This window comes from Marmota marmota, unplaced genomic scaffold, assembly GCF_001458135.2.
Source record: "Marmota marmota marmota unplaced genomic scaffold, marMar, whole genome shotgun sequence".
Lineage (NCBI taxonomy): Eukaryota > Metazoa > Chordata > Mammalia > Rodentia > Sciuridae > Marmota > Marmota marmota.
Window position 1 is genome coordinate 23,188,851 of NW_026000153.1, and position 21,952 is coordinate 23,210,802.

Here is a 21,952-nt window from a genome sequence, read left to right on the forward strand (position 1 = left end):
ATGGGTTCATAACTCTAAAAGAGACAAGAAAGGGAGAAAAACTGTTTGCTTAGGTCCTGGGAGTGGCAAGAGTGGGTTAATCCTGACTGGTTCAGGCCTTCACCCAACAAACAAAATATAGGAGAATTCCTTGACAAGGAGTCTGAATTACAGTTCTTAAATCTGCCTCTTTACAAATGTTGGACCCTGGGAGTGAGTGTTGCTTTTTAAGGTTGTATGATCTTTTTTGAGCTTCTGGAGTCCCTTTAGAGTGTCAGACTTGGAATGATGAGAGAACCAGGGCTCCCCCACCCAATAAAAAACCTTTGGTTTCGAGCTTTGTACTTGCTGGTTGCAGGATCTTGGGCCAATGATTTGACAGTTGTGAATTTCCATCTCCTCCCCTTGAATGGGATGTTGATTGCTGATTTGCAACCTGATTAGCTTGTAGTACACAGCAAATCATCTTGCTTGAGAGAAGCCCAGACTTATGAAAGGACCATGGGAGGTGCTTTGAGCAGACTGGATGCTCCCAGAGGCAGCCTGTTCTGTTTTGGGCAGCTCTGACAGAAAGTTCTTCCAACTTCTGATGCTGAAAGTCAGGATTGATTTGATGGCTTTGGATGGTTTTATATTTAGAGGTCTAGATGCATGTGGGCATCCTTCCTTCTCCCTGACTGTCCTGAGTGCATTACAAAAAGTAGGAACATTAGAGAAAGAGCATCCAGGTTCCCCTTTGCTTATTGCTGGAGGAGTGCACATACTTCCATACATAGCTGCATGCTGCCTAAAATAAGTGCCAATGCTCCTTGCTCTCATTTCTCCCAACCTCCCCTCCCCATCCAAGTCACAAATCATAACAAACAGCGGCTGTATCGAGGAAGGCCGTGGAGGACGGAACTGACAAGCAGTGGGAAAAGTAGAAATCTGCTCTCTCATTTTTCTGAAGGAGATGAGAAGGGTAAAGGTAGCACTTAAGGAAGCAAGAGGCCAGGCACAGAAGTCTGATCTGTCTATAGCCATCCTCCAGCCCCGTTCTGGGCTCCCCCAGGATTGATGGTGATGGGGTGAAGGGAGAGAGGCAGGAGAAGAGGAATTAGCGGAGGTGAGGTGGGAAGTGGGGAATGAAATTTGTCACCACCTCACATTTAAACCAAAGCCTGGCATCCTGACTGACAAGAACAAGAGCCAGTGTCTCTATGTGGTTCTTCCTGTTGTACAGTTTTGATTCAACATGCTCATCACTTTTGTGTCTTTGAACTTGCTGGATGGTGCTAATAGAAGCAAGCAACAGATGAAACACGAGTAGCAAGGGTTATTTAAGTGTAAATCAAGGAGGTGCCAGCTGCACAAAAAGAAGTGGTGACAATTAAATGATTATGAAGATCAGAGTATCCTTTTAAAAAGCTTAAATACATAAGAGAGTTTAATTTTTCTAATCAGTGGAGTAGTGCTGTTATGTAAGTTTCAGAATAGAGATAAATACAAAGAAAATTCTAGAACATATTGAAAGAATTCCCCACGCAAAGACACTTCGCCGGGAGAATTCCAATTTTATTGCAAAAAGCAGTGTGCTTATATAGAACTAAGGGGGAGATGGTAGGGCTTAGATAAATGGCAGGCAACCCGTTTATTGGCAAGTTCTTTCAGATATCAGCTCCGGAGCCCAGGAATTAGTTCTCATTGGGGCTAAGGTTCCCCACCAGCGAGATTTGAAATTGGCGCCGGTGGGAGAGTTCACATGGGCGGGAACTTTTCATGCCACTGCAGAAAAGAAGAAGGTAGGAAGAAGAGGTGCTTAGGCGCCATGTTGGGTTTTTTTTTTTCTCTGGGGTATGGCTGCCGTTTATACTTTTCCCAACACATATTAGTTTGGTTCATGCTCCCCTGATAATAGGATAAATCTTATTTCTGAGGCCACTTAGACATCCCTGACTTTAATGTGTTCTTTTTTTTTAAATATATATTTTTTTATTTTTTAGTTGTATTTGGACACAATACCATTATTTTATTTATTTATTTTTACGTGGTGCTGAGGGTAGAACCCAGGGCCTTGCATGTGCTAAGTGAGTGCTCTACTGCTGAGCTACAACCCCATCCCTAATATGCTCATTTTATTGTTAGTTTTATAAATAAATTATTATCTAGCATGAAGAGATAGAAAAAAATACTTAATACTGTATTAGTACATTTTCTGTTATTCTGAAAATACCTGAGCCTGGGTGATGTAAAAGAGGTGCCCTTAGCTCACAGTTTTGGAGGCTGAAAGCCTAAGATCTTTTGGCCTGATGGGTTGGGCCTCTGGTGACAGCCCTGGCCCCCTGGCCCATGACAGCATTGTAACATGCTAAGGACTCTCACAGGGCAAGCATCAAAGGGCCTCCTCAGAACCTCTGCCCAGGGCAGAAGTGGTTGGAGCTAATCAGGTTGCTTTAAACATGAACCCCTTGCAATTATTAATATTCCAGAGAGTGAATGAAGTAAAAAATGAAATTCTTTCCCATTCTCCATTATCCCACCTTCTCCAATTTCCTTCCCTCTTTTCCTGTGGTTGCTTGGCTTTTACATATTCTTCTTTCATTTTAAAAATTCATTATGCACATAAATTATTTTACTCTTGTTTTATTTTTATTTTTCTCAAAGAGCACTGTTGGATTTTCTTGATTCTTTTTTCTTTTCATTGTTTCCTTCATCTTTATCCTTTTATTTTACATTCTTTTGATATATTATGTTGTTTCTTTATAACTTGAGACTAATTGTTAATGAATAATTTTAGTGCTTTTCCCTTAAATTTATGTGGTTATCTAAGAAGATGACTTTTCTTTTGATTAGTGATTTAACTGTGACCCATACTGATGCAGTTAAAAGTTTATTATTTTCTAGATATTTGTAGAATGAGTTTCTATTTTCTCTTTGATTCAATCTTCTTTTCACTTCCAAATGGAAATTCTCATGAACTTTCAAACATATGTAAAATGAGTCAGTTTGCTGATGGTAAGTAATATTAAAATTTAACTATTCCATGAGAGCATATTTTTACCTATCAGATAACAGAATCAAAATAGTTGCATCGTGTTAAATTGTGAAATTCAGTTGCTAAATCCTCAGTCTTACATTGCAGTTAAAAACATTATCTTTATTATTTCCACTTTGTATTATGGCATTTTTTTGTTCAACTCATATATAATCTACTTTTGTGATTGATTTATAGGCACTGACAAGAATTTATAATTTGCTATTTTTAAGGTTGGAATTTAATTTGTGATAATTGTGCTTTCTTAGAATCTATCTTTAATTTATGCCGTATTGATCTGTGTTAGTGTTATGGCCCCCATTACTTGGATGTCGTTGTCTCTTTTCTATGGAGTTTGATTCTTGAACTTCAGTGCTCTGTGACTTTGTGCATCACTATGTAGAACTGTGTTTTGGGTGTTATTTAATGCTTGAGGGGCAGAATTCTAATTTTGCTGATTTTAAAATGATGAACTCTGCATTTTTATTCATTGTTTAACTTCTTTTTCTTCCTTCCTCTCTGTACCTTCTTTCTTTACTAGTTTACTTTTATTTATTTGGTATTTCCATTTGCTTGCTATGCCTTATGCCTTAATTATCCTTTCATTTAAAACCTTTCTAGAGTACTTTCTTTCAGTTCTCTCTCTCTCTCTCTCTCTCTCTCTCTCTCTCTCTTTGTTACCCTTTCTCTCTCTCTCCTTCCTTCACTCTCCTGTCTCCCTACACCCTATCCAGCATACACATCTTATAGTCTTCTGTCTTGTTTCTCATATACTTATTATTTTGCTTTTAAACTAATATTTAGGTTTTGTTCCAGTGGTTACCTTTATAGTTATAACTTTATATAAAGAATATCAACACTTTATTTGAGGAATAAAAAAAGTATTTTATTTCATCATATACTTTCTTTTTTCCGCTCTGTAATATTAGTTGATATTATTGTTTTACTTAATGTCATCTTCCCTATTGTTTAAAGACATTTATCTATATTCTGCATTTGCCAATATTAAAAAAAAAAAAAAAAACAGCCTTTGGTTTTTGTCTTGAATGGACTGACTTTTCCTCTCTTATTCATTTCCCTTAGTCCTTCCATTTGTTTCTCATATTATTCTTACATTTAGGGAATATGACATTTCTAATCTACTTTGACACTTTAATTTACATTTTTGTTTTATTTTTTCTTTTACTGGAAAACATATTTGCTGCTTATCATCAGCCCTTTCACTGTAATTTGCTAGTCCTAATGGGGTAAGCTGAAGTTGTCTTCTAGCACTTTCCTTAAGATGATCTCATAAAATAGTATAGTGTTCTCTTATCTGATTAAAACTCTTTAGAAGACATCTTGGCTGGATATGAATTTGCTCACACTTTCCTTAATGTCTTGGCCTTTAATGTTACTGTGGAGAATACTGAGGCCACCTTGATATTCTGTCTCATATCTGATTTGCAATTCGGACCAGGTGCCAGTAACTTGAAAAGTAAATAAATTTACTAGAATGTATTTCATCATTGACCATTCTGGAATGGTTTTCTGTGATATAGATGAATCTTAATGCACAGTTTATATTTTCTTTTATGGAACCCCTTATTGTATTTTAGCTTTACCAACTTGCTGTTTTACAATATTTTGTTTTTAAAATGATGTTATTACTATATTGTAGTTATACATAATATTGCAATTCATTTTGACATAATCGTACATGCACGGAATATAAATGGACCCACTTCAGTCCTCAGTACTTCCTTTTACCCTTCCCTGCTGTCATCTCCTGTTTTCCTTCTGATACTCTATTGGTCTTCCTTCCATTTACTATTAGAATTTTTAATTGTAGCTTTATAGGTATACATAAAGGGTTTATCAATTTAGATTATCATTTTAAAGAATCAATTCTTTATTGCATTTATCCTTTGTATTGTCTTTTTATTCTCAATTTCACTAATTTTGGCTCCAATCTTAATTATTTTCTGCTTTCTACTAATTTTGGAATTAGCTTGTTCTTTTTTTTTGAGGGCCTTGAGGAGCAACATTATATATATAATCTTTCTATTTTTTTTAATGTAGGTGCTTAATGGTATAAACTTTCCTCTTAGAACTGCCTTCATATGATCTCAGAGATTTTGATATGTTGTATCTCTGTTCTCATTTATTTCTAAGAATTTTTTTTATTTCTCTCTTAATTCTTCTGTGACCCTCATTCAGAAGTGCATTATTTAATCTCCATGTGTTAAAGTGATTTCTGTTTTTTATCTTGTTGATTTCTAAGTTCATTCCATTACAATCTAATAGGATGCAAGAAATTATCTCTCTTTTTTTGGTACTTTTTAAAACTTGTTTTGTGTCCTAAAATATGGTCAATTTTAGAGAAAGTTCTATGTGCCACTGAGAAGAAAGTGAATTTGGTTGTTGATGAATAAAATATTCTCTATACATATCTGTTAAATGCATTTCATTAATAGTACTTTTTAGTTCTGAAGAGTTCTTACTGAGTTTTATGTCTGGATGATCTATCGATTGGTAAAAGAGGTATGTTGAAGTTATCCATTATTACTGTACTCTCCTCTACTTTATCCTTTATGTGAGTACTATTTGTTTTATGTACATAGGTGGGGTATAAATATTTACAATCATATCTTGTTATAGAATTATTTCCTTAACTTGTGTGAAGTGGGCTTGTTTGTCTCTTCTGATTAATTTTGGATTGAAGTTTACTTTGTCTAATATGAGAACAGCCATCCCTATTTGCTTTATTTCTCCATTTGCATGGTATTGCTTTTTCAGTCTTTTCATTTTTAGCCTATGGTGTCTTGTTTGTAAGGTTAGTCTCATGTAAACAACATTTTTTTTTTTTTTTGGTGCTTGGGGATTTGAACTCAGGGCCTCATACATGCCAGGCAAGCATTTCACCATTGAGCCACATCTTAGCCCATTAATGATTGTGTCTGTTTTTTTTTTAAATATTCTACTAATCTATGACTTGATTGGAAAAATGAGAGCATTACATTCAGTGCTATTATAGAGAGGTTTTTTTTTTTTTTTTGGTGGTGGTGCTAGGGATTGAACTCAGGGCTTTGTGCATGCTAGGCAAGCACTCTATCAACTAAGCTATTTCCCCAGCTCCCAAAAGATGATTTTATTGCTCTTCAATTCCCAACACTAGGAGAATACCAGATATTGGTGCACCCATTCAATTGTATCCTCTCCAGTTTCTAGTATCAGCACCACTTTGAGAGATGATCCTAAATTCTACTAACTACAATCACTGCAGAGTAAAGCCATGTGCAAAAATTCATGTGAAATGTTTTCCACAGTTCCTGCAACCCAAGTATAAAATCTTAGCAATGTTCTGGAATAGGTGGAGAAATTAGTCTTTAAAGATAGCAAAGTCACTTGGGGCTGAGAAGGGGAAAGAGAGAAAGAGAGGGCAAAGAATAAAAACAAGGGAAAAAGAAAATATATAAAATAATAATCCAAATCAAGGTAAAAAGAAGAAAAAGATGGGTGTGAAAATATTTGAGGCAGGAGCAGGTAATCCAAGAGGGGAAAGAAGAACTAAGAAGAACAAATGCAAACCTGAGCTAGGAAAGAACAGAATGATTCCAGTTAATGCTTTAAAACATTAGAGGAAATGAAGTCAAATGGGTTGAGGGCATACTATTGAATAATAGGGGAACATTTATCAATTCAATATGAAAAGTAATATCTGTGAGATCAAAATTTACATTAGATTGGTTTATGATAATCCATGCCAACATGTAGAAATTTCTTTTTTTCTTTATTCCATAATTCTTTTAAACTCTTTGTTTCCTTTAGTTGTATATCTCAACTATTTTCCACGTAGTTTGTCACATTGTTTTATGCAGTATCTATTTGCTCTGTGTTTATTCCAGTTTTATCACTGTTTATCTGATGGGGATATATTTTCATCTATATCCTTTTAAGTTTTTCCAGTTTACATTTCACATCATTTTGGTATCTTACCCTCTCATCACTAAATTTTAGTAATTCTAATATATTAGATTCTCTCTCTCTCTCTCTCTCTCTCTCTTTCTCTCTCTCTCTCTCTCTCTCTCTCTCTCTCTTATTGACAAGAAACACAGGGAACAGAAGTTCATGTAACATAAATCCTTGAAGAAGAAAAACAAAACAGAAGGGAAGGAAGATGATGGAGTGGGTCTAGGCACAGGAACTTTCCTGTTTGAATATTTAAAAGCTGATGACCCAAAATATTTTCAATATTTTTATCTGCTCCATGCCACCATCTTTTTGTATGCATTTGTTAATAATTCTACAATTCTCAACCCCTTTTTATTGTGGTGGAGAGAGTGTGCTAGATTTTTGTTGCTGTGATTGTTGCTTATCTGGAAGGAATTGGGAATTCCTGACCTGGTGTCTTCAAGAAGTTTCTATTGATGTTGAGGACCAGGTGACATTAGTGGCTATGTAGCTCAAAGACTCTTTTTTTTACAATTATTTTTTAAAGAGAGAGAGAGAAAGAAGAGAGAGAGAGAGAAAAAGAGAGAGATAATTTTTTTAATATTTATTTTTCAGTTTTCGGTGTACACAACATCTTTATTTTATTTTTGTGTGATGCTGAGGATCGAACCCAGCGCCCCACGCATGCCAGGCGAGCACGCTACCACTTGAGCCACATCCCCGGCCCCCCCCCCTTTTTAAAGAACCTTCTATTCTATTCTTCTGAAAATAGGGTCCAGGGGTGGGTGGTTTCTCACACTTTCATGCTTCTTGACACCCACGTACCACCTGCTGCTGTGCACATTTCCCCTTGGGGTGAACCACTTTTGAGAAGTGTATTTTTGATGGCAGAGGTGGTTTGCTTCTGAAATCTCTGTAATATACGTTTCTGTGTGGTTCCAAATATTTGGGGGTCTCTTTCAAACATGTAACAAAACTACAATATATGTTTTTTTTTCCCATCCTCCTGTTGAGTTTTGGACTAGTTCACACAAGTAGATAAAAAGGCTGCATTGTAATATCTCATGTCTTATCATCTCACATCTCCAGTTTTTCACAATATTCACTTTCTACCGAATGTCCTCCATCAGGTATGTGTGTGCAGAGTGTTTGATCTTGCTTTGGAACCTGAGGCAGTTGTTGCAGAATTCTCAGGTTTGGGTTGGTCCAATTCCAAGCCTCTGGTATCTTTTTTCTTGACTCAGTTTCAAGGGTCCACAGGGTCCACAACATGGAATTCTAACCAAAATGACTGTAGTATCTTAGGTAAGATTTGGACAAGATACCTATTGATTCTTTCAAAAGATTTGAGGTAATGAAAGAATAGAGTTCAATAGCTCTACCTCTACTGGCTATTAAGTAAAAAAGAGGAAGTTCATGAACAAACTTTTTCAACCCCTAAGTAAACTCAGTATTAGTTATTTTCAAATTTACAGGTTCTCTGAGTTTCTTCTTTGTGGTAAATTGTGTTACTCTGCTAGAATAGATGGCATTTGTTGAATGTATAAGTGGATATATTTATGGTGTTTCCTGTCATAGATCTCCACCTGCTCTGAACAGTACAAAAGTGATTATTAGACAATTCTGGACAAACCACAAAACAGAAAATCTGAAACACTGTATCATCTATACACAGTCACTGTATAATGTACAAGTTATCCACTTAAAAATGTGATTCTCTATGCCAGATTTAGGCCCAGGCCTTGGCTTAGGACCAGCATTGCCGACCTGTGTGGGAACCCAGGCCCAGCTTAGGCCCAGGTCTGCCTTCCCATTGGCAGACCTATGCTGGAGCTCAGAACCCCACACAGAACCACTCCTGCCAACTGGAAGACCCACTCTGTATCCTAGGCCCAGGCCATCACCATAGCCCTCCCCATGTAGTAGCCTCCACTTTGCGACAACAGAGGCCTAGAAGCAGCTGCATTTTGGAAGAGGCATCCCAAAGCCAGAATAAGGCCCACCCTGTCAGCCCCATCTCTGAAAGGGATTGCATTCATCTTGGGGCACCTCCATTGCTGTCTCGAGTTACCTCTGCTATTGCTGCCACCATCTTTAGTTGCAGTACCATCCATTGGGGGACACAGGCAGGGTCAGGAAGCCCAACACCAAAGTGAGGTACAGATAATCTGCACAAACACTACAAAATTCTAGGGTAGAAACTGTAATATCTCAGATCTGCACTGGAAGAAAGGAAGACACATAGACAACATGAAAAAACAAAAGATGAAAGTGCCCCAAACAAACCAGGATACTACAATAATATAATCCATAGACAGCAAAGTTGATGAAATATCAGAGAAGGAGGTCAGAATATACATAATTGAAATGATCTGTGAATTAAAGAATGACCTAAATGAACAAATACAGGTAAAGATTGATCACTCCAACAAAGAGATAAGAGAGCAAATACAGGCAACCATTGATCATACCAACAAAGAGATAAGGAAGCAAATACAGGTAGCAAAAAATTACTTTAAGAAAGAGATAGAGATTCTGGGGGAAAAAACAATCAGAAATCCTTGAAATGAATAAAACAATAAACCAAATAAAAAAATCAATAGAAAGTATCACCAACAGACTAGATCACCTGGAAGACAGAACATCAGATAATTAAGACAGAATATACAACCTGGAAAATAAAGTTGATCACACAGTGAAGATGGTAAGAAACCATTAACAGAACATCCAAGAATTATGGGATAGCATAAAAAGACCAAATCCAAGATTTATTGGGATAGAGGAAGACACAGAGATTCAAACCAAAGGAATGCACAATCTCTATGAGATAATATCAGAAAATTTCCCAATCATGAAGAATGAATTGGAAAATTGAATACAAGATACTTACAGGACACCAAATGTACAAAATTACAACAAATCTACACCAAGGCACATTATAATGAAAATGCCTAGCATACAGAATAAGGATAGAATTTTAAAGGCCGCAAGAGAGAGGAATCAGATCATATATAGGGGGAGACCAATTCGTATCATTATGATTATATTTGATCATAATGGAATGAAATTAGAAATCAAAAAATCAGCAGATTTTTTCAATCTAGACCCTCAAAGCCAGGAGATCATGGAATAACAAATACAAAGCTCTGAAAGAAAATGGATGCCAGCCAAGAATTTTATATCCAGCAATATTAATCTTCATATTTGATGATGAAATAAAAACCTTTCATGATAAAAAAAAAGTTAAAAGAATTTATAGTGAGAAAGCCTGCACTACAGAGCATCTTCAGCAAAATATTCCAGGAGGAGGAAATGAAATACAACAATGAAAATCAGCAAAGGGAAGAATTACAGTAAAGGAAAAGCCAATCAAAGGAGAAACCAAGTCCAGTTAAAAACCAAAAATAAACCAGAATATCTGGGAATACAAATCATATTTTAATAATAACCTTGAATGTGAGTGGCCTAAACTCATCAAACTGACAGATTGGATTAAAAAAGACCCAACAATATGGTGCCTTCAAGAGACTCATCTCACAGGAAAAGACATCCACAGACTGAAGGTGAAAAGGTGGGAAAAAACATACCACTCACATGGACTATGTAAACAAGCAAGAGTTTCCATCCTCATATCAGATAAAGTAGACTTCAAATCAAAGCTAGTGAAAAGGGATAAAGAAGGACATTTCATACGGCTTAAGGGATTCATTCAAAAAGATATAACAATTATAAATTTTCTATCTCCCAAACAATGGGGCATCTATGTATGTCAAACAAACCCTTCTCAAATACAAGAACCAAATAGACCACAACACAATAATACTGGGTGATTTTAATATACCTCTCTCACCACTGGATATATCTTCTAAACAAGAAACTATAGAACTGAATAATACAGTCAATAATTTGGACTTAACAGACATATATAGAATATTTCATCCATCAATGAGGGAATACACTTTCTTCTTAGCAGCACATGGATCCTTCTCCAAAACAGACCATATGTTATGCCACAAAGCAAGACTTAGCAAATACAAAAAAAAAATTAGAGATATTACCCTGCATTATATTTCATCATAATGGAATGAAATTAGAAATCAATGATAAAATTAAAAAGAGAAGCTACTACAACACCTGGAGACTAAACAATATGCTATTGAGTGATGCATGGATAGCAGAAGACATCAGGGAGGAGATAAAAAATTCGTAGAGGTAAATGAGAACTCTGCTACAACTTACCAAAATCTCTGGGACGCTATGAAGGCAGCGCTAAGAGGAAAGTTCAATACATTAAGCTCATTCATTAAAAGAATAAAAAGTCAACAAATAAATGACCTGACATTACATTTTAAAGCTCTAGAAAAAGAAGAACAAACCAACACCCAACATAGTAGAAGACAGGAAATAATTACAGTCAGGTGGAGATCAATGAAATCGAAACAAAAGAAAGAATTCAAAAAATTGACACAACCAAAAGCTGGTTCTTTGAAAAAATAAATAAAATTGACAAACCTTTAGCCACCCTAATGAAAAGAAGGAAGGAGAAAACTCAAATTATTAAATTTTTTGATGGAGAAGGAAATATCATGACAGACACTATTGAAATACAGAAGACAATTAGAAACTATTTGAAAATTTATACTTCAGTAAAATAGAAAGCCTTGAAGACACCAATAACTTTTTAGAGCCATATGATCAACCCAGACTTAGTCAAGAGGAAATACACAATTTAAACAGATCAATTTCAAGCAAGGAAATAGAAGACACAATCAAAAGTCTACCAACCAAGAAAAGTCCAGGACCAGACGAATTCACAGCTAAGTTCTACAAGATCTACAAAGAATTAATACCAATACTCCTCAAATTATAGGAAAGGAAGGAATCCTTAAAAAACTTATTCTATGAAGCTAGTATCATCCTGATACCAAAACCAGGCAGAGATATGTCAAAGACAGAAAATTTCAGACTAATATCTTTGATCAACATTGATGCAAAAATTCTCAATAAAATTCTGGCAAATTGAATACAAAATATATTTAAAAATAGTGCACCATTATCTAGTGGGGTTTATTACAGAGATGTGAGGTTGGTTCAACATATGGAAATCAATAAATATAATTCATCACATCAATAGATTTAAAAATAATAATCATATGATTATGTCAATTGATGCAGAGAAAGCATTTGACAACGTACAGCACCTTTCATGTTCAAAACATTAGATAAATTAGGGATAGTAGAAACATACCTCAACATTGTAAAAGCAATCTATGCTAAACTCAAGGCCAACATCATTCTAAATGGAGAAAAATTGGAAGAATTCCCTCTAAAAACTGGAATAAGACAAGAATGCCCTCCTTTACCTCTTCTATTCAACATAGTCCTTGAAACTCTAGCCAGAGCAATTAGACAAAATAAAAAGATTCAAATAGGAAAAGAAGAACTCAAACTATCATTATTTGTTGACAACTTGATTCTATATTTAGAAGATCCAAAAAAACTCCACCAGAAAACTTTAGAATTAATTAATGCATTCAGCAAAGTAGCAGGATATAAAATCAATACTCATAAATCAAATGCATTTCTATATATCAGTGATGAATCCTCTGAAAGAGAAATTAGGAAAACTTTTGTGCATGGTGAGAGAAAGGAGTTCAATTTCATTTTGTTGCATATGGATTTCCAGTTTTCCTAGCATATTTGTGGAAGATGCTATCTTTTCTCCAGTGAATGTTTTTGGCACCTTTGTCTAATATAAGATAATTGTAATTTTGTGGGTTAGTCTATGTGTCCTCTATTCTGTACCATTGGTCTACTGGCCTATAAAACTTAACTCAAAATCGATCAAGGACCTAGGAATTAAACCAGAGACTCTGTGTCTAATAGAAGAAAAAGTAGGCCCTAATCTTCATCATGTAGGATTAGGCCCCAACTTCCTTAATAAGACTCCTATAGCACAAGAATTAAAAACAAAAATCAATAAATGGGATGGATTCAAACTAAAAAGTTTTTTCTCAGCAAGGAAACAATCTGTGAGGTGAACAGAGAGCCTACATCCTGGGAGCAAATTTTTTTCCCCTCACACATCAGATAGAGCACTAATCTCTAGGGTATATAAAGAACTCAAGAAGCTAAACACACACACACACACACACACACACACACACAACAACAAAACAAAACAAAAACAAAAAACAAATAACCCAATCAATAAATGGGCAAAGGACCTGAAGAGACACTTCTCAGAAGAGGATATAAAATCCATCAACAGATATATGAAAAAATGCTCATTATTTCTAGCAATCAGAGTAATGCAAATGAAAACTATTCTAAGATATCATCTCACTCCAGTCAGAATGGCAGCTATTATGAAGACACACAACAATAAGTGTTGGCAAGGATGTGGGGAAAAAGGTACACTCATACATTGCTGGTGGGACTGCAAATTGGTGTAGTCAATTTGGAAGGCAGTATGGAACTTGGAAATCTAGGAATGGAACCACCATTTGACCCAGCTATTCCTCTTCTTGGAATATACCCAAAGGACTTAAAAACAGCAAACTACAGGGACACAGCCACATCAATATTTATAGCAGCACAATTCACAATAGCTAAACTGTGGAGCCAACCTAGATGTCCTTCAGTGGATGAATGGATAAAAAAAATGTGGCATTTATACACAATGGAATATTACTCAGTGTTAAAAAAGAACAAAATCATGGCATTTGCAGGTAAATGGATGGTGTTGGAGAAGATAATGCTAAGTGAAGTCAGCCAATCCCCAAAAAACAAATGCTGAATGTTTTTTCTGAAATAAGGAGGGTGACTCATAGTGGGGTAGGGAGGGAAAGCATGGGAGGATTAGATGAATTCTAGATAGGGAAGAGGGGTAGGAGGGAAAGGGAGGGGGAAGGGGATTAGCAAGGATGGTGGAATGTCTTGGTCATCATTATACAAAGTACATGTATGAAAACTTGATTTGGATGTCAACATACCTTATATACAAACAGAGATAAGAAAAATTGTGGTATATTTGTGTATTAAGAATTGTGATGCAAAAAAATACATGTATAATGGCATAAATTGATGTGAACATACTTTATATACAGAGATATGAAAAATTGTGCTCTATATGTGTAATAAGGATTGTAATGCATTCCACTGTTGTTGTGTATTTACAAAAATAATAAAATAAAAAATGAAATTAGGAAAACTACCCCATTTCACAATATCCTCAAAACAACAACAACAACAACAACAACACAACTTGGGAATCAACAAAGGAAGTGAAAGACCTCTACAATGAAAACTATAGAACACTAAAGAAAGAAATTGAAGAAGACCTTAGAAGATGGAAAGATCTTCCAAGCTCTTGAATAGGCAAAATTAAAATTGTCAAAATGGCCATACTACCCAAAGCAGTATACAGATTTAATGTGATTCCAATTAAAATCCCATCGTCATTCCTAATAGAAATAGAAAAGGCAATCATGAAATTCATTTGGAAAAATAAAAGACCCAGAATTGCCAAAGAAGTCCTTATCAAGAAGAATGAAGCAAGGAGGCATCACAATGCCAGACCTTAAACTATACTACAGAACAATAGTAACAAAAACAGCAAGGTATTGGCCCCAAAATAGATACATAGACCAATGGTACAGAATAGGGGACACAGAAACAAACCCACATAAATACAGTTATCTCATACTAGACAAAGGCACAAAAAACATACACTGGAGAAAAGATAGCCTCTTCAACAATGGTGCTGGGAAAACTGGAAATCCATATGCAACAAAATGAAACTAAACCCCTATCTCTCACCATGCACAAAACTCAACTCAAATTTCACCAAGGACCTAGGAATTAGTCCAGAGACCCTGAGCATAATAGAGGAAAAAGTAGGTCCAAATCTTCATTATGCAGGATTAGGCACTGACTTCTTTAACAAGACTCCTAAAGCACAATAAATAAAGTCAAGAATTAATAAATGGGATGGATTCAAACTACAAAGCTTCTTAGCAAAAAGAAACAATCAGGTGAAGAGAAAGCCTACATTTGGGGAGCAAATTTTTGCCACATGTATGTCAGATAGGGCACTAATCTCCAAGATATATAAAGAACTCAAAAAACTTAACACCAAACAAAAAACAAAACAAAACAAAAAAACCCAAACAACCCAATGAATAAATGGGATAAGGAGCTGAACAGACACTCTCAGAATAAGATATGCTTTCAATCAACAAATATATGAAAAATTGTTCAACATCTCTAGTAATTAGAGAAATGCAAATCAAAACTAAGATTTTATCTCATGCCAGTCAGAATGGCAGTTATAAAGAATAGAGACGATAGTAGATGTTGGTGAGGATGTGGGGGAAACGGCACACTCAAACATTGCTGGTGGGAATTCAAATTGGTGCAACCAATCTAGAAAGCAGTATGGAGATTCCTTAGAAAACTTGGAATGGAACCACCATTTGACCCAGCTATCCCACTCTTTGGTCTATACCCAAAGACTTAAAATCAGCCTACTGTAGTCATGCAGCCACATCAATGTTTATAGCAGCTCAATTTACAATAGTTAAGATGTGGAAGCAACCTAGATGCCCTTCAGTATATGAATGGATAAAGAAACTGTGGTATATATACACAATGGAATATTACTCAACATTAAAAGAGAATAAAATTATGGCATTTGTAGGTGAATGGATAGAGTTGGAGAATATCATGCTAAGCCAAATAAGCCAATCCCAAAAAACCAAAGGCTTAATGTTCTCTTTGATAAATGGATGCTGATCCATAATGGGGGGAGGGGGAATGGGGAAAATGGAGGAACTTTGGGCAAAAGAGAGGGTGGGGAGAGGAGGGAACATGGGGGCAAGAAAGATGGTGGAATGAGATGGATATCACTACTCTAGGTACATGTATGACTACACATGTGGATGACGCTTCATTGTGTACAATCCAAGAAATGAAAAGCTGTGCTGCAATGTGTACAGTTAACCAAAAAAAGAAAAGAAAAAAAAAAGCTTGTTAGTATCTGGTGCCATAGTTATAGAATCCATAAAAGTCAATGTCAAATGTACATTGTAAAATTTTTACTTGAACACTTGACACAAATAAGTGAACTTCTAGAACTCAAGTAGGTGTTAGAGTCTTCATTGAACTCCTCCACTGAAAGTTTCCATCTGCCTCTGACCCAGTATATTCGCCAGGATGGAAGCGGACTCTCTGTGGGGCTGTGAGCCATGCCCTGGCCAATCACCCTGAGCCCTTCCCCCAGCCTTTCCCCATGTCTTCCTGCTGCCTTTATCTTCACATATTTCATTCCTTTTGAAAAAAACCTTTTTTTTGTTGTTGTTGTTTAAGGTTTACAATGACTGCGGATTATAAATGTTACATAATTCATGTGTGCTATATATTTGTATATCTATATAGATAAAGAGAAAAGTCCAAATAAAGAATCAAAGTTAGATAAGATTCCAGAATTTAGAAATAATTACTGTCTTAATTGGCTGGTTTAACACTGTTCTAGAATAATCCTGGGCCTACGCACAATTATGCAAGTATAGGTAGCTAGATATTTACCATTTTACAAGGTCTGGTGTCCTGATATTTCATGCAATGATGTTGTGGGCTTCTTTCCACATCAGTAAAACTAACTCTGCATTATTAAAAAGAAAGTGTGATTCTCCAACAGCCCAGAACAATTGTCATAAGCAGAAAAATGAGTAAAAACAAAAGTTAGTTCCCTTTTTCATTTGTTCATCAACAAAGTTTGGCTCAGCGGGAAACTGTCCTCTATCACCTGAGCCTCTAGCATGGGAGGCTGGCACCTATAGAGAGAGCAGCTTCCATGTTGTAGTAAATGCCTTGAAGGAGAAGTCTGATGGGACCCTGGAGACCATCACTGCAGGGACCCATTGGAACTCTTCCTTTTTCCAGGGTCAACATCTGTAATAGCTCCCTTGTCTCCTGTTCAGATGGCTCCTACCTGCTGTAATGTCCCCACTCCTCTCTCCAGAGGGCTCCCTGACCTCTGGAGTTAATTGTTTAACAGTTAAACAGTCCATTGTTTGTGTTACATTTAGTGTTTCCTTCTTAAAAACCATACTCCTAATTTTATCACCTCACTATTTCCCCCTCTCCTTTTCTTTGAATCCATTCTTGGTATCCCCCCTTTTTATCTGCTAAAACCTAGAACTTACCCTGACACGGGAAAGTCCCTGCATTATCTGGCCCCAGCTGGTGCTCAAATCCCATAGCTTGCTAATTCAGGATGGTTTGGCTGCTCCTGGTTGGGTTGTGTCTGCTCTGACCTCTGTCCCTGGCACTTTCCTCTCCTCACCAGAAGCCACCTCCCTATGGATACCCATGTGACTCATTTCTTCAATTTATCTGCGCTTTGCTTAAATATTTATTCCATGGTGACCTTGCCTAATTTCCCTGTCTAAAAATCATCCCTTTTATTGTTTGTAACAACTGCTGCTTTCCTCCTCATAGCATTTATCACTTCCTGACTCTATATGACAAATCTCTTTGTTTATTGGTTGATTTTATGTCCCCTGCCATATGTTAGAATGAGGGAGTCTTTAATGGTAGGCCCTCTTTCTGTATGGTTCATGTATATATCATAGGCCCATTAATATGGTTTGCACCTTTGGTTGGTTTCAGTGATAGATAATTAATGTGTGAATCTAGAGCTCACTTTGGCATGAGAAGACAGAGAACCCAGCAGTTACCCCAGGATTGGGGTTAAAATGTCCACATTTAAAGGATAGGTACAGGAGAAGTTGTTAGTGGGGAGACTGAGAAGCTGCCTAGCAGTGGTGGAAAGCCAAATGTTGTTCTGAAAGCTAAGAGGGATTGAGGGAAGGAAGGAATGGGACGTGTGGCCAGTGTTATCAAACACAGCTGAGCAGGCAGGAAGGAAAACTGTTGAAAACTTCTTACTGGATTTAGGGACATGACCTAAATGGTGTCCTTGTCGTGTATTAGAAATGGAGCCCAGTTAGAATGTTTTGAAAAGTGAATATTGGAGAAATAGGGAGATGTTTATTTACCAGTTTTTGCATATTTTGTAAACAATTACCTATAATCAATTGCTGTCATTGATTGAGGAGAGAAAATGGTTGGTCCCAATTAAAGTGGAAGAAATTGCAGTCATAGATCAATGACCTCTTTCCTTCCTCTGACTTGTGCTGTCTACAGCAGATGTCAGAAGATTTGGGTTGGGCTGTGGCTACTTGAGGGACCTCAAATTAGTTGTGTCTCCTGCACGGATCTCCTTCATGCATTTGTATACCTTCAAAGCTGAAACACTAATCACAACAGCCCTACCTAAATCCTAGGCCTGTTGAGACCTTGCTCTTGGAGGTGCATGATTTGTAAGATGACTTTAAAAAGCTCAGATGGGTGCAGTACTCATGAATAATTTCTCTTGCCATCAAATGCTGACTGAATATGCCCTTACAGATTCTTGAACAACGTCGGTTTCTTTTTCCCTCTGATAATGATGTTGACTTGGATGGTATCGGTGGCCAGCATGGTCCGAAAACTGGTTTATGAGCGGGAGATCCAGATAGAAGAGGTAAATGGCCTTAACCTTGCTTGTGAGACTTTGGAAATGAATCCTGGGCAGTGACTTGCTCAGGCCTTTCTGTTTTGCCTCTCTCTTCTCAGCTGGGCCTCCTAGGTATGGTCCCACTGCATCCCTATTGTAGGAACATAAGGTTATGTTGAAGTCTGAAGTGCTGCTAGATTTTAACAGATATTTCTTATTGAGATAGAAGAAAACCAAAGAAGAACCATATGACACTGAAAGATCAAATCCAGCATTGCTCACTTAGCGACTTTCATAAAAATTAGAAAGACTTAACAGCAGACTTTCCATCTTAATCTATCATTAGAACTCTGTGCGAAAGCCTTGAATTTTTGTCCTGATATTGCTGCAGCTTGAAACCATCAGACTTAAAGAATGAAAGCTGATAAAAGTATCTGGTGAAGACGTGACTGTCTGTTGATTCCTGAAGAGCAGTGAGAACAGTGACGAGGGGTGCACGTCATTGACTTATTGAGTATTTATTAATTTGCAGAAATAATGTGTTGAAGTTAAATGTACTGTTCCTCAAATTTGACAAATGATGCAGAGCACTTGCATCCCTGTTTAGCATTTTCCCATTTACTATCTATCTACTCATGAGTGTTTCTCCCCCACCACTGAGTATCCACTTGCTGGGCTCCCTGCTGTCACCAGCCAGCTGGCCAGCCAGAGTGTGTCTGAGAGGCACATGTACTCCTTCCACACTCATCAGCACCATGCCCAAAGATAACACAATACAATAGGTGAGAAAACAGTAGTTTCATGGAAGAATTGCTTTATCTGTGTTGCTTCAACCAGGGGTATTTTGAAAAACGTATTTTCTAAAACAGGCAGTGATCCTCCAAATTAAGATGCTTAAGCACCAGTGTTTCTTTCCTTTCTCTTTGTCCTTATTAAAAGAGAGAGAGAGAGAGAGAGAGAGAGAGAGAGAGAGAGAGAGAGAACAAACTAACACAAATGAAATGCAAAATGAACAAAAGTGAAAACAAAGATAATAAACCCTCAGTAAACAAGAAAATATAATGGGACTGTAGTTCACCAAACTTGAGGTCTAACCACCTGCCCCTACCCATTGAAGCTCTGTTCTCACTGGTGAGATTGTTTTAATGTCTGAATTTCAGTTCTCCCCTGAAGCAGTAAAAGACCTACTTTGTAAGGTGCTCATGAAAATCACATGCTGAGCTCTGGATCAAAGTGCCCTTTCTAGGGCTGAATTTGCAAGTCATGCCAGTTTACCTTCCATTGGTACTCCTTCTCTGTCCCACAAGCTGCCCTGTTCTTTCTGTGGTACCTCCTGCTATGACAACTCTGGGTTTTCCCTCTGTTGACAGTACCTGCGGATGATGGGAGTGCATCCAACAACTCACTTCCTGGCTTGGTTCCTGGAGAATGCAGCCATGCTGACCTTGAGCAGTGCTGCTCTCGCCATCATTCTGAAAACAAGTGGCATCTTCACCTACAGCAATGCAATCATCATCTTCCTCTTCCTCCTGGATTTTGGGGTGTCAGTTGTCATGCTGAGTTACTTCTTGAGTGCATTTTTCAGCCAAGCTAATACAGCAGCCCTGTGTACCAGCCTGGCATACATGATCAGCTTTCTGCCCTACATAGTTCTGTTGGTTCTGCACAACCAACTAAGTTTTGTTATTCAGACATTTCTGGTAAGTGAGTTGTTCTGTAAAGGTGCAAAATAAAATAAAACAGGGATCTACGTAACAACACAAAAACACCACCCTTAACTTGCCAGTTTTCCATGTTCTGACCTAAACAGGATTTCTGATATTTACTTTTTTTATTCTATCCACAGATGCAAAACTTACAGTAGTAGTTCATTGAAATTGTGGTGGTTTTGCTGGATGGCAGCCCATTAAGAATTGTCATTTTTCATGTAATGGGGGCTCTTGGAAGACTCTGAGAAATCAGTGGCATCCTTAAGGATGCATATCACTTTAGTTTCTTTTTTGTTTCATGCGTGGAAAGAAATAGGTTTCTAAAGCTATTTTATTTTATTTTTCCATTTTTTTTATTGGTTGTTCAAAACATTACAAAGTTCTTGACATATCATATTTCATACATTAGATTCAAGTGGGTTATGAACTCCCATTTTACCCCAAATACAGATTGCAGAATCACATCGGTTACACATCCACATTTTTACATAATGCCATATTAGTGACTGTTGTATTCTGCTACCTTAGAAGTGAAAAATAAACATTTTTCTTGATGCATCATGAATTACATCACATAAGTGGAAAGATCTCTCTGTTAGCAATGTCAGAATCGCTCATCCTTTAAAATGTACCTTATGAAAAAGAATAAGAATGCTTTCAGGTCTGCAATATAAGATACATAGAAGATAGAAACTTATTCTTTTATGACTATTGTCCGGCAAGCCCAGTGTGTGATGTAGCAGGAACCCAATTAATGTGGGAGAGTTGAAAAATTCATTATTAAATCAGTCTTTCATTAAATCAGTGTCATACCTATACCCATTTGCATTATGCCTGAGTCTTTATGTTCTCCAATAGGTCAGGTGATTTTCTTATATTGCAGTCTATTTGGATGTGTATATGGAGTCACTTTGAGGAGATACCAGGGAGATTTGGTTGGAATCTGAGGGGTATTTAAAGTCTTTTGAAAGTCCTTGGCAGCCCAAGTGAGTGTATCAATCACTTTTATGCTCATTTATGGCCCGAGAGTAAAATATATCTGTGAAAGCCCAATTATTTTTCTCCAACTCCAATAAACCACTGAATGCTGTGGTTTTTTTAGTCATGTACACACAGCATTGATATGCATACACAGTAAAAAATGGTTCCATTGAATTAATGTTTGGTCCATTGATATGTGTTTATTGATTTGAATAGCTTAATTCACCATCTGTGATAACAAATAATTTGGTGTTGATATGAATTAGGTGTTTTTGGAATAATTAACACAAGTGAGACCATTTAGTGTACCTCCCTCAGAACTGGGTAGAAAGAGCCATTGATGAGCTGAGCTAAATTTCTAATGCTGTCAATTTTATTTTTACTTCAGTCTTTATATTTAAGGGTTCTATATATTCAGTACTTGATTACCTTTTTACATATTCAAATGTTTTCTAGTAATTGAAAAAATCTAACTCTGGTACATTATATTTGTAAATGTAAGATGCTATTTCAATAGGCTTTCTATTTTTTTTTTTGTTTTCTGACATAGGTCCTCCCCACTGAAGATAAAATAACATTTTCCTTCAGTACACTCTCTTTCTAGTGTAGAATAATGTCCATATTCCATCAGTCTGTTTGCAGTGTGCTCCAGGGCATTCACTTAATAATAAAAAAAACAGTAAATTGCTCCATTCCATTTTCTACTGTTTCTTGTTACACATTTCTGCATTGGATTTATGACACTTCAAGCATTGCAGAAAAGAGAAGTAATTC

General features: G+C 36.7%; 1 protein-coding gene across 1 annotated transcript in view; it reads left to right on the plus strand.

Annotated features, from left to right (window-relative positions):
• The window catches only part of Abca13 (ATP binding cassette subfamily A member 13), a 423,614-nt gene that overhangs the window by 152,158 nt on the left and 249,504 nt on the right, over window positions 1-21,952 (plus strand). Inside the window, exons 32-33 of the mRNA XM_048786593.1 lie at window positions 18,401-18,515; window positions 19,859-20,188. Of these exons, the coding sequence (XP_048642550.1) occupies window positions 18,401-18,515; window positions 19,859-20,188 (445 nt within the window). The remainder of the gene's footprint in view (window positions 1-18,400; window positions 18,516-19,858; window positions 20,189-21,952) is intronic.